We start from the raw sequence: 13,545 nt of genomic DNA, 5'->3' as shown, positions 1-13,545 counted from the left end.
CAAAGTCAGCCTGATCTACATAGTGAGTTTCAGGACAGAGAGGACTACACAGAGAGACCCTGTCTCAAAATCAATCATCAAAAACCAAGAGGGGAGAAGGGGAGAGGAGAAGAGAGGAGAGGAGAGGAGAGGAGAGGAGAGGAGAGGAGAGGAGAGGAGAGGAGAGGAGAGGAGAGGAGAGGAGAGAGTGTGTATTTAAAACAAAAAGTTTAGGGGTTGGCGATTTAGCTGGGTGGTACAGCGCTTGCCTAGTAAGCACAAGGCCCTGGGTTTGGTCCTCAGCTCTGAAAAAAAAAAAAGACAAACAAAAAAACAAAAACAAAAAAGTTTACTGCCCATTCAAGACACCTCTCCCCACCACATACATAGAAAATGTGCCAGAGCATGCTAGGTTCAGAAAAAACTAGGAACAGAAAAAGAGAGCGATTTGGACCTCAGCATCCTGGTCAGGCTCCCCGGCTCCCTGTCCCCATCCACTGGTACCCATCTGCATTCTCCCTTTGGGCCCCAGTGCTCCTCTGCTGCCAGGTCACAGCAGCCTAGGCTCGAGTGGGCACAGGAGGCATGCCCAGGGAGGAGGGTGGAACTGGTTACTCCAGTAACAGACCAGCCACTAATGCACCAGTGGGCACATCTTTCTGGCCAGTGGGTAGTGCTGCACTAGGAACCACAGCTGAGGAAGACTGGATAACAATCCTCCCCCAGTTCCTGCAGCACCTTCTCACACTGTGAGCACCCATAGCAGGGAGGCCGCTCCCAGCTCAGTCCCCGCTGATTTCTCTGCCTCCTGTAATCAGAGTGTGTGGTGTCCTCAGCGACTGGTCTTGCTGTCTGGTTCTTGTGGGCAACCAGGAGCACTGGCCGATTCCTGTGCTGTCATTGGGGTGCCTCTGGCTGACAATTCGGGGAGATGACTCAGCCCTGGCACTGGGTATTAATTTTAATGCCCCTGGTTTTGGGAGTAGACTTTTGAGAGATCGTCTCACTTGTATCTATGGTATAAATGTAACCAACCGTCTTATTAAATAAGAAACACAGAAACAATGCAAAAGAGAAAGCCGAGAGGTCAGAGCTCAGAGCTAAAATCTCACCCTTCCGCCTGCGTTGTCCCAGCTTCCCGAAAGAGGAGTCTCTTTCCTGTCTGTTCGTCTATTTAAAGTATTTTGTTCTGCCTTCTCATTGGTTGTAAACCCAAACACGTGACTGCCTCATCACTGTCTGAATGTACAGCCCCCTAGGTCTTAAAGGCATATGTCTCCAATGCTGGCTATATCCCTGAACACACAGATATCTATGGGATTAAAGGCGTGTACCACCACCGCCACACTCTTGCTATGGCTCTAATAGCTCTGACCCCCGGGCAACTTTATTTATTAACATACAATAAAAATCACATTTCAGTACAATTAGATTACCACTACATTTCCCCTTTTCTATTTTAATAAAAAAAAAAGCAAAAGGTTATAACTAACAAAAGAAAAACTATATACAAAAGTACAATAACTATATACAATATATACAAATAATAAATACCTAAACAGGTATGGACAAATCAGAGAAAATAATTCCATTATCTATCCTATTTTGGTAAATCCAAGATGTATCTAATGCACTTTCTATCCTAATTAATTTTCAACTATAAGTAACTAATCTTCAACCATAACTAACTAATCTTCAACTCCTTCAGAGATCCAAGAAGGAAATAATATTAGCTAACAAAAATAAAAAACAGGAAGTGCATGCAAGCAACTTCCAAAAAATTTGTGAGTTGACAGAAACAGTCAGCTGCCTGGGCAGTCACCTGAGGTTTCTCCGCAGTGTTGGGGCATCATCTTCAGCCTATAGGCTTAGTGTATCTGACAGACTCATTTGTGAAGTAGGATGTACACAGGGTCAATAGTTCAATCTCACATTGGGTGAGAGCAGTCCATGTACCAGAAACACCTGAATTCCACTAGTGTCCTGTCATGATTCAGGATTTTAAATTCTGGAAATTGTTGACAGTTTTTTAATTCAGCTGTCCATTCTTCTTGGATGTGTATATATGGCTTCATCTCAGCATCCCCTTCTTCTCCACATCCCTCTATTAAATGCCAGTCTACTTTCGAGAGGCATGAACTTTCAGCTGCTGTTCCATTGCACAACAGAAGCCATCGGCCCTCTGCCTGTTAAGCTGCCTTCGAAGAAAAGGGCAGCGTACCTTTTCCGGATGCAAAGGCCACTTCAGGGATGGGGCCATATTGTCCTGGCCTCAGAAGATGCCTTTTGATAAAGCCATAACCACACTTGTTTTAGCAAGAATCAGTATTCCATTGTTTTGTGTTCTGTCTGTCCATTTTGTCCTGTTGATTCGAGGATACTTTGTTGTCCAGTGGCTAACTTTTCCACAAGGAAAGTTGACTCCATATGCAGTTTCTTCAATGTCCATATTTTCTCTGAAGTAGATTAGTACTGCCAGGAGCTGACATGTCTCAAAAAAGAAAAATTTTCTAAGTTATTAAAACATTTTAAATGCCATATTCTGTAGATCTCTGAAGGGTTTGAAGATGACCTGTCTAAAACATCTCTGCTCAATTTTTAAAACATATCTAATATGACTACAAGTTCTATTGTAATGTCTAACTACTAACTTTCATTTCTTTATATGCTAATAGTTGTTAATAATAACATTCAAGGATCAGAAATTTGTATTACATTGTTAAATGAATGGTATAAATACAATTAGAAATATACATATAGCATTTTCTAACAATATCAGTTTCAAATTTGTATACAATATAAAACAATTCAATCCAATGTAAAGTATTAGTAATTGTCTTTTTCTTTTCTTTCTTTCTTTTCTTTTTTTTTAAACAAGAACCTTAAATCTAATCTCCTTTGCTTAGCCTTTTTCTTAACCCTTGACAATAACTTGTAACCAACCCCCCTAAATACTGAAAATTATCCCAGACCCAAAACCCATTAAAAAGACCAAAAAACCACCTGCCTCACACCACCTCTTTGGGAATGTGGGCGTCGTATTCTTAAAATTGTTTCCTGCTGGGTATGGGGGAAGTTTTCTTTATCCTGAAAGAAAAATTTTAGGTTAATTGTCAAATTCTAGGAGAGGTAACTATATTCTTCATTATCCAGTCCGTGTATAATGCCAAAGTTCAGGGTTTATCTCAAGTCCTTATTCAAGTAGTCTTTGAGACTGGATCACCTCAACTAGTCATCTCAAAATTGCTCTGAGCACCTTGTAGTTCAAAGCTGATCTGTGGATGATGTTTGTCAGTTTAATGATATTATTATTGTCCACGTGGAATTGTTGTTGGTGTGGGGCCCCATCTTCTTTCTGGAGACTTCAGTTGATATTAGGCCTGGCCATGATTTCCTGCAGAAAACTGATAAGAGACTCGAACACAAAAACATATATATGCAGCTAGCCTTTTTTCTAGAATTAATTAGTACTCTATATGACCATTCATATCTTAACAAAGTTTAAAATGTATATATATCTATATATCTTTATATGTTAATCTTGTAAATTTTGATATAAAATTCATACTTTAAGAAAAGTTGCCGGGCGGTGGTGGCGCACGCCTTTAATCCCAGCACGCGGGAGGCAGAGCCAGGCGGATCTCTGTGAGTTCGAGGCCAGCCTGGGCTACCAAGTGAGCTCCAGGAAAGGCGCAAAGCTACACAGAGAAACCCTGTCTCGAAAAACCAAAAAAAAAAAAAAAAAAAAAAAAAAAAAAGAAAAGTTTAAAGAATCAGAATAGAATCAAAGAGTTGAGATTAGTAATAGAATAGTCCCTTAATTAATTTTGCTTTTGTCCTGTACCATAGCAGAAGATGGCTCTTATTCTGGCATGATACAGGGAGTTTGCATTTTCCTTTTAACAACATGCTTGAGTTTAAAGAAGGAGAATGCCATTCTCCAACTCCAAAGTCAGCTTTAAATTTTAATTGAACTGGGACTATTAGAAGACCAATAGTGTTAAATCTTTAGAGAAAAGCAGAAACAAACATTTAGGAAGACATAAAATTTTTTAGATAATATATACCCATACACCGTTTCATTCTGTTTCTTGGGATAGATGATTTGTCCCTTTTCTTCAGTTGTCTCATTTGTCCAGTGTTCTTCAGATTCCTTAACCTTCATTTCCTAAAAGACAAAAACAAAAACCTTTCCCCAAGACTAATTTTGGGGATGTTTCCTTTTGACAAGTTATTATCTGATTAAATGAAAAGGCATGTGTTATTGATACAAGTTAGTTTAAATTGGATGTTCATGCTGGTTGATGAACTATCACCTCCTCAATTAAGAGGTCTCTCTTGTTCAAATCGAACCTTTATCAATTTTGATGGTACCCACAGCTTATCTTCTCCTGTAGAAACAAAAGCAAACTTCGTCCCCAATGTAATACATACCCTGGTTTCCATTCTGAGGTCAGCACATCCTTAAAGTATATAGGCTGATTTAATTCTGTAGTTTTTTCTATTATCCAATGTCTCTCTGCAGCTGTTGTTCCTTTCTCATTGGCATTCAGAAAATTCAAAGTTAGAAGAGCATTATGCAGTCTATTTCTGGGGCTAGCTCAGTCGGTAGAGCATGAGACTCTTAATCTCAGGGTCGTGGGTTCGTGCCCCACGTTGGGCGCCAGATATAGATGTAACCAACCGTCTTATTAAATAAGAAACACAGAAACAATGCAAAAGAGAAAGCTCAGAGCTAAAATCTCACCCTTCCGCCTGCGTTGTCCCAGCTTCCCGAAAGAGGAGTCTCTTTCCTGTCTGTTCGTCTATTTAAAGTATTTTGTTCTGCCTTCTCATTGGTTGTAAACCCAAACACATGACTGCCTCATCACTGTCTGAATGTACAGCCCCCTAGGTCTTAAAGGCATATGTCTCCAATGCTGGCTATATCCCTGAACACACAGATACCTATGGGATTAAAGGCGTGTACCACCACCGCCACACTCTTGCTATGACTCTAATAGCTCTGACCCCTGGGCAACTTTATTTATTAACATACAATCAAAATCACGTTTCAGTACAATTAGATTACCACCACACTATGGCACACTCGGAACTTGCTATGCTGTGTAGCCCAGATTGGCCTCACACTCACAGAGATCTGCCTGCCTCTGACTCCCCAGTGTGTGTTTCTTCTTTAGGGATTTCTGTCACCCCCACGGCCACTGTATGATTGGGCTGTTTGCTTTCTTAGTGTCTGGTTTTTGAGTTGATCCCTGTCTGATGCAGAGCTGGCAAAGACTTTCTGTAGGCCTCTCTCCACTCTGTTAACTGTTTCCTGTGCTGTCCAGAAGACTGTGGATTCCATGAGGTCCCTTTGTTGATTGTGTCTCATTTCCTGGGCATCTAGTGTCCTATTCAGAGAGTTCTTCTCTGCCTCCGTCTAAAGGTGTTCCTCCTACTTCTCCTTCTAGTGTCCTCAGAGTTCCAGGGCTCATTATGGGGTGTCTGATGCATTTGGGGCTGGTTGGCATGCAGAGTGAGAGATGAGGTCTGAGCTTCTTCTACATGAGACACCGTTTCCTCAGCCCATTGTTGAAGATGTTTTCTTTTCTCCAGTGGACAGCTTTGGCATCTTGTCAAAAGTCAGGTGACTGGAAACTGAAGATATGGCTCAGAGGTTAAGAGTGCTTACTGCTCATGTAGAGGGCCTGGGTTCTAATCCCAGCACATACATGGTGGCTCAGAATCACCCAGTCATCCAATTCCAGAGGATCCAAAGCTTTCTTTGGACCTCTGGGAAACCAGGCACACAGGTGATCACATACATACATATGCAGAACACACACACACACACACACACACACACACACACACACACACACACGTTTTGTTCTGGTACTCCCTGTTTTTACTCCTATGCTGTAGAGTATAGCTTGGATTCAGATATGTTGATACTTCTATGTTTTTGTTGTTGTTGTTGTTTGCTTATTATTATTGCTGTTGTTTTGGGACAGGGTCTCACTATGTATTCCTGATGGCCTGGATGTTCTGGAACTCACTATGTAGACAAGACCAGCTGGTCTGAAGCTGGCAGAGATCCACCTGCCTCTGCCTCTCTATTTCTGGGAAGACACAGTAAAGAAAGATATCCTGACAGGAAACCTCGGGCCAGGCTCACGGCTGGGACATCTGTCTCCAGCCCTCAGGACTCTGCTTTTCACCCTCTCTGTGGGACAGAGCCTTTGAGGATGTGAGAGCAAAGGCTTCTCCTCCCACAGGGTTTGTAGACTCCTTGATGCCCATTACAGGTGTCAGGTGACTGAGGCCCTGGTTCTGGAAAGGGGTGTTGTGGTGATTTGAGAGAAAATAGCCCCCACAGGGAGAGGGGCCCTGTTAGGAGGTCTGACTTAGTTGGAGTCCGTGTGGCCTTGTTGGAGGAAGTGTGTCACTGTGGGGACGGGCTTTGAGTCTCCTTTGCTCAAGCCACACCCGGTGAGAGAGACCACGTTCTGTTGCCTTTTGGTCAAGATGTAGAACTCTCAGGTCCTCCAACACCAGATCTGCCTGCATGCTGCCATATCTCACCATGATGACAAGGGACTAAAACTCTGAAGCTGTAGCTCCCCACATTAAATGTTTTTCCTTATGAGAACTGCCTTGGTCATGGTGTCTCGTCACAGCAACTAAAACCCTAACCAAGACAGGTGTCCCGGTCAAAGTTAGCTTCTGGGGTCCCTCAGGTCTTGGCTCCATGGGCCTGGTGTGGTCAATCTCAGTGATTTCTCTGACTCTGAACTGGTCACGATTCTTCTCGAAGCCGTCACTCCGAAGCAGGAACACCATCTTCACCCTGGGGACCCGGGGTGCTGTCATCTCCCCCACTGAACTCGAGGCCCCCATCCTGGTGCCCCATACTGCCCAGCGTGGAGAGCAGAGGGTATGATGAGCCTACCCCTCTGTGGTTGGGGTTGAATCCCCTCAGGTGGGGACTTTGGGGGCCCCTGGCCTGCTGTGATGTGGGGGGCTAGGAGCCATGGACTGAGGCACACAGAGGGAGACTGCTCATGGGGTGATGGTCAGGGGTTGAAGAGGATGTGGGGGCAGCAACAGCCGGAGGGGAGGGCGTTCCTGTGTCCTGCGCCCCTCTTCAGTGCCTGTTCAGGGCGCTCCTCCCAGCCTGGAGGTCAGGTGTGTGGGGTCTTCTGAGCTCTCGTGTCCTGAGATGTGCTGAGACCCCACATCCACGGGGCCAGCGTCCAACCCCACCCTTCTCCCTGCCCCATAGTATCCGTTCGAGGCTCTCTTCCGCAGTCAGCACTACGCCCTCCTCGACAATTCCTGCCGTGAATATCTTTTCATCTGTGAATTCTTTGTCGTATCTGGCCCAGCTGCTCATGACCTGTTCCATGCTGTCATGGGCCGCACACTCGCCATGACTCTGGTAAGCCCCGGATTCTGTCTTTTACCCTCCATTCTCAGGGCTCATCCACAGCCAACGGGGTCACAAGCGGCAGTATTGAAATCAGGGGTGTCCCGTTCTAAAGAGTGTAAACCTTTATCTCACAAGATGACCCCCTAGGGAACCCTCGGAACTCGGGGATCCTGTTACTTCCTCTGCTTTTCCACAGCAGAGAGCAATACCTCTAAATCCTGGTCCTTTACTTCCATCCCAAGCTCAGCCCTGGCTTCCGCTGTGAGGAACTTAGAGTGGAGGCCTGTGAGCAAGTCAGGCCCCCTGGAGGTGCCTGTGGACAGGGAAGGAGGGGTCTCCCTAGCCAGGCCTTTGTCCCGTAGAAATGTCCATCCCTTTGCTCACAGCCACCGGAACAACAAACAGACATTCCATTGAGCCTGTTGCTGTGTCACAGAAACACCTGGAGTCCTACCTGGCCGACTGCTACGACGCCATTGCTGTTTTCCTCTGTATCCACATCGTTCTCCGATTCCCCAACATCGCAGCCAAGAGGGATGTCCCTGCCCTGGACAGGTCACCGAGCCCCGGGCCTGGGTGCCTAAAGGCTTCAGCTTTTGTTTTTTCCCCGAGACAGGGTTTCTTTGTGTAGTTTTGGTGCCTAGATCTTGCTCTGTAGACCAGGCTGGCCTTGAACTCACAGAGATCCGCCTGGCTCTGCCTTCTGAGTGCTGGGATTAAAGGCGTGCACCACCACCGCCTGGCCAAGCTCCAGCCTTTTATCTTACACAGACAACTCCATCCTGACCCTGACTCTTCCTCACCTGATATCCTTCCCCTCCTGTGTGTGTCCCAGAGGCAGCATCGGCCACACACACACACACACACGCTCACACGCGCGCAAACACGCGCACACACGCACACACACACACACACACACACACGCACACACGCACACACACACATGCACACACACACACACACACACACACACACACACACACACACACCATTCCCCTGAAGCGCTGCACTCCCCCGGCCTGCCAGCACCCCAGTCAGCTGACCTGTGATTCTGATTAAGCCCTCAGGTACTGGGAGCAGGTGCTTGCCTTGCTGTGGCCTCGCTTTGAGCTGATCCTGGAGATGAATGTCCAGAGTGTCCGCAGCACCGACCCCCAGCGCCTTGGGGGCCTGGACACTCGGCCCCACTATGTGAGGGCTGGTGAGGGTCACAAGGGGATCTTGTGGCCACACTCAGTGGTGGGGTGTTCACCCTCAGTGGTGGGGTGGTCACCCTCAGTGGTGTGGTGGTCACCCTCAGTGGTGGGGTGGTCAACCTCAGTGGTGTGGTGGTCACTGCAGGAGGAGGGAGGGACTGGGGACAGGAGTTGCAGAGGCAGCTGGGAGGTTGTGTCTGCCAGGCAGGCTGATGGGAGTCTTCCCACCTGCTCCTAGATCACACGCCGCTATGCTGAGTTCTCCTCTGCACTTGTGAGCATCAACCAGACCATCCCCAATGAGCGCACCCTGCAGCTGCTGGGACAGTTACAGGTGGGGCTGGCAGGACAGACTTCCCTCAGGGGGCGGGGCCTGTGATCTGGCTTTCTCCTTCCTGCCTGTGTGTGGCTTGTGCAGGTGGAGGTGGAGAATTTTGTCCTCAGAGTGGCTGCCGAGTTCTCCTCCAGGAAGGAGCAGCTTGTGTTTCTGATCAACAACTACGACATGATGCTGGGTGTGCTGATGGTAAGGCTGCTCCCCCGGGGGTCCCCAGGGCTGTCAGCCTCACAGTTCAGTGCCTGAGCCCTGACTCTGGCAGTGTCTGCAGGGTGGCCTGACTGGATGGGGTGGGGGTGCTGGCCTGAGGCAGCTCCCAAGTTCCTCCTCCTGGTGTCTTCCTCAGGAGCGGGCAGCTGAGGACAGCAAGGAGGTGGAGAGCTTCCAGCAGCTGCTCAATGCTCGAACACAGGTAGGGCCTGGGCGTGGAGGGAGACCTGGTGCCGCTGGGCTGACCTCAGTGTGCAGCCATTACGACTCACTGCCTTGTTGCTCGTCTGCTTCACTTAATTTTTTCTATGATGTTAATAACTTAACAGCAAAATAAAACTATAACTGTGTATGTATGTGTGTGCACATGTCAAAACAACCAGTTCTGCGCTGCAGGGGATTATTAGTGTGTGGATATGTGTGTGTGTGTGTGTGTGTGTGTGTGTCTATGTGTGTGTGTATGTGTGTATGTGTGTCTATGTGTGTGTCTGCATGTATGTGTGAGCACGTGTGCAGCACATGTCTTGAAGCACATGGAGTCAGGACAACTTCAGGACTGGGCTCCTCTCTTGCTTCTCCACTTTGTGTTCTGGGGGTCAGTGGCCAGCTCTTCCCCCTGAGCCAGCTCATCGGCTCTTGGTTTTGGAAGAGGCTATCCTTGGGACTTCCTCTACACCTTGTGAGACCACCACCTAAAAGTGGAAGCTCACGGAGGCAGGCTGCTCTGTGGAGCGTCACCTCCTAGTCGTCCCAGTCCAGGCTGGGGTCCTTTGTCCCCTGGACTCCTGACTCTGTTGGGACTGGCATGTCTCTCTAGGAATTCATTGAAGAGCTGCTGTCTCCCCCCTTCGGGGGTCTGGTGGCGTTTGTGAAGGAGACTGAAGGTTTGATTGAGCGAGGATAGGCCTGAGGCTACGGTGGGGAAGTCCACACGACTCTGGGATTGTCTGTCTGAGCCCCTAAGTGGCTGTCACGGCTCCTCTGAGGCAGAGGGCCTGCACCCCTGCACCCATATGGGGCCGGGATGGACCTGGCTCCAGAGCATCCGTCTTGTCTTTTCCATGTGGCCCTTCCTGCTGCCCTGCTGATGTGCCCAGTGAACTGCAGAACAGAGTTTCTCAACCTTCCTGACGCTGCCACCCTGTGATACATTTCCTCACGCTGTGGTGACCCCAACCTCAAAATTATTTTCAGTGCTATGTCATAACTAATTTTGCTACTGTTATGAACCCTGATGTAAATATCTGTGTTTTCTGATGGTCTTCAGAAACCCCTATAAAAGGGTCTTTCAACCCCCTAAGGTTCATGACCCACAGGTTGAGAACCACTGCTCTAGAGTGAAGGAACATCCTTGACCAAGTCTTTTGGGGGTTTTCAAGACAGGGTTTCTCTGTGCAGCCCTGGCTGTCCTGGAACTCACTCTGTAGGCCAGGCTGGCCTCGAACTCACAGAGATCATGTGCCTCTGCCTCCCAAGTGCTTGGACTAAAGGCGTGAGCCACCACCATCCAGCAACCCTGACCAAGCCTTAAAAGCCAGTGTGGTTTGTAGACCTGTAATCCCAGCTAATTGGGAGACTGAGGCATGGGATGGAAAACCTGCTTGGGTTACAGAGTCAGTTCAAGGCCATCCTGGACCAGGTCTTAAAAGTAAAAGTGCTGGTGGAGAGATGGCTCAGCAGTTAAGGGCACTGGCTGCTCTTCCAGAGGTCCTGAGTTCAATTCCCAGCATCACATGATGGCTCACAGCCATGTATACTGGGATCTGGTGTCCTATTCCGGCATGAATGTGTATTGCAGCTAGACTGCCATATACATGAGATCAATAAATCTTTAGAAACTAAAAAAAAAAGTGGGTGGGGGTGGGGAATGTCGTTCAGTGGCAGGAAGCTTGCCAGGCAGACAGCAGTCTATAGGTTCCTTAGACAATGGGAGAAATTTCAGGTGAAAGAAGCGTCATGTCCTCCACCCCATCACATTCAGGTCCTTGGCCAGTGGCGGCTGTGAGCCCGTGCACCTAAGGGTCTGGCATGTTGGAGCCCAGAGAAGGGAAAGGAAGGAGGAAGACTCTTGATTGGGTCACGTGTCTCGTGGGCGGAGTCAGTGCTGTCCTTATGGACCTTGCCCTGTCCTCCACCATTTTTCCCTTCCTTGGGCCTAGTTTCAGCGTTTACAGTCTCTCTCTGGCTCCCAGGTTCCTTGAGACTTACCCGTCACAGTACTAGGCTGTGCGGGGCGAGGGTAGGGGGCGCGGGGGACACAAGCTCACCCCAGACCCGGCCCTGGAGTCCTTCATGGTCCTTTCTCTCTCACCACACCTTACCACCTACTCCAGCCCCTCCCCAGGTGTCAGTGTTGGGGACCCCTGTGTTCTGGTCTCTCCTTATAGCCCTGGCTGTCCTTGAACTTGCTGTGCGGATCAGAAACTCAGAGATGCTCCTGCCTCTGTCTCCTGATGGCTGGGATAAAAGGTGTTCAACAAGAAACCGGGGACCCTCTCTTTGGGTGAGTTACATCAAACTCAGTTAGTGGGCTGAAGTGTGGTTCAGTTAGGACGCGCTCAACATGCAGGAAGCCCTGGGTTAAATCCCGGGCCACATCAACAACTAAAGAGAAGGAAGCTAACGCTGTGATGTGAGGGGCTGTGAGAGGACAGCCAGTTCTTCAGTGTGGCCCAGACAGCCTGGGAGTCTCCTGAACCCGCCAGCAGTTGGGGACTCTGCAGCCTGCAGGCTGATGGGACATTTAACTTTGTCCTGTGGGTCTCGGGACCCTCGGAGGCCGCGATTCCACCAATGGCCGTCAGGGGGCAGCAGGACCCAGGATGGGAGCTGGTCCAGGTCCCTGCCCACCTGAGCCTCTGTGAGCTTTGACTGCTGGGGAGGCAGGGCGGTGTCACCCATGCCCCTTCATCCCTAAGCTGAGAGGGACTTTCCCTTCAACCCCTGTTTTGCGGTTTGCTGGAGTCCTTGTGATCTCCGGGCTGAAACTCAACTGCAGAGGAAGATTTCTCCTCAAGCTCCTTCCCAGAACATTACTCAACATCACAGGCTCCAGCCTTGGAGAATTGCCCCCCCCCTCTCACGCGTGCGCGCGCGCGCGCGCACACACACACAAGCACACACAAGCACACACAAGCACACACAAGCACACACACACACACACACACACACACACACACACACACACACACACACACAACGATCCTGGCACCTGGCATGCTGAGACAAGACAGAAAGATCAAGACTTCAAGGTCAACCTGGGCTTCTGCAAGATTGAGAAAACAGGCACACAGGTCAGCAGTTCTGGGGCCACTCTGCAGGGGGAGTTGTGTCAATTTCCCCTTCCCTTGCTTATCTCCAGGACCAGAGTGAACATCTAGTGCAGGGGACCCTGGAGTCATGTAGGAGGGGCTTGGAGGTGACCCCTCGTGCTGTAATGACCCCCAGTACTGTTCAGGGTGGTCTGTCTTTAGAGAAATCTCATTTCCCTCCGTTTATTTTTCTATCTTTTAAAAAATATTTATTTCTATGTGTATGGGCGTTTTTCCAGCATGTGTCCGTGCACCATGTGTATGCAGTGCCCCAGGAAGCCAGAAGAGGGCGGCATATTCTCTTCTTACAGGAGGGCGTGAGCTGAGAACCTAACCCAGGTCCTCTGGAGGAGCAGTGAGCTCTCTTTATCCCTGAGCAATCTCCCCAGTCCCATACTTATCCTTGGAAGTGACATCATCTTCATTTTCATTCTGAGTTTTCTGTGGGTCTTTTTTCTGCAGCTCAGGGCCTCACTCAGGTCCTGAGCACCAACAGAGAGAGTTTGAAAGGAGAAGCTGTGTGTTCTCAGGGTCAGAGTCCAAGCCATGTACACACTGATCAAAGAGAAGGAGTGTGTCCCCACTGTGTGCACTCTACAGGAAGGTCTGGTGTCCTCCAGCACCAACACAAAGTGAACACAACTCACACATGGAACTTTCCAGGTGGCCAGGTTCTCCTGGAAGGTCCCCAACTCAACTGGGTGTGTTGACAAAGTGCTTCTTATACTCTACCCATGTCTATGTTTTAATTTGTGGCCTCTCATTACATCTTTATCCCAAAGCTTTAGTGCTAGCCTTTGAAATAACCACAAAACCTTGTCTTTGAGATTTCCCCCCCATATATTGGGAATGTGGCTCAGTGAATAGAGTTCCCACCTTGTACAATCCAGGCCCTGGGTTCAGTTCCTCAACACCTCCAAAACTAGGGTGGTGGCACACTGGATGGGCAGGAGAGATGACTCTGTGGGTACAAGGGTTTGCCACCAAGTCTGACCACGTGAGTTCAGTCCCCAGAACCCACAGTGGAAAGAGAGAACTGGCTTTCCAAGTTCTCTTCTGACCAGACACACACACACACACACACACACACACACACAC

General features: G+C 48.6%; 2 protein-coding genes across 8 annotated transcripts in view; one reads left to right on the top strand and one right to left on the bottom strand.

Annotated features, from left to right (window-relative positions):
* LOC114686366 (H-2 class I histocompatibility antigen, L-D alpha chain-like) overlaps positions 1-13,545 on the bottom strand; it is a 293,638-nt gene that overhangs the window by 270,926 nt on the left and 9,167 nt on the right. The window lies entirely within an intron of this gene.
* On the top strand, positions 6,713-10,040 carry LOC114686365 (vacuolar protein sorting-associated protein 52 homolog). The gene is made up of 8 exons (XM_028861031.2): positions 6,713-6,898; positions 7,247-7,402; positions 7,830-7,948; positions 8,461-8,584; positions 8,828-8,923; positions 9,008-9,115; positions 9,273-9,338; positions 9,954-10,040. The coding sequence occupies exons 1-8, from the start codon at positions 6,713-6,715 to the stop codon at positions 10,038-10,040; spliced, it is 942 nt and encodes a 313-aa protein (XP_028716864.2).

The sequence above is a fragment of the Peromyscus leucopus genome, chromosome 16_21 (genome assembly GCF_004664715.2).
Source record: "Peromyscus leucopus breed LL Stock chromosome 16_21, UCI_PerLeu_2.1, whole genome shotgun sequence".
NCBI lineage: Eukaryota > Metazoa > Chordata > Mammalia > Rodentia > Cricetidae > Peromyscus > Peromyscus leucopus.
Note: the sequence above shows the minus strand (reverse complement) of the source record. Positions and strands in the feature narration are given on the sequence as shown.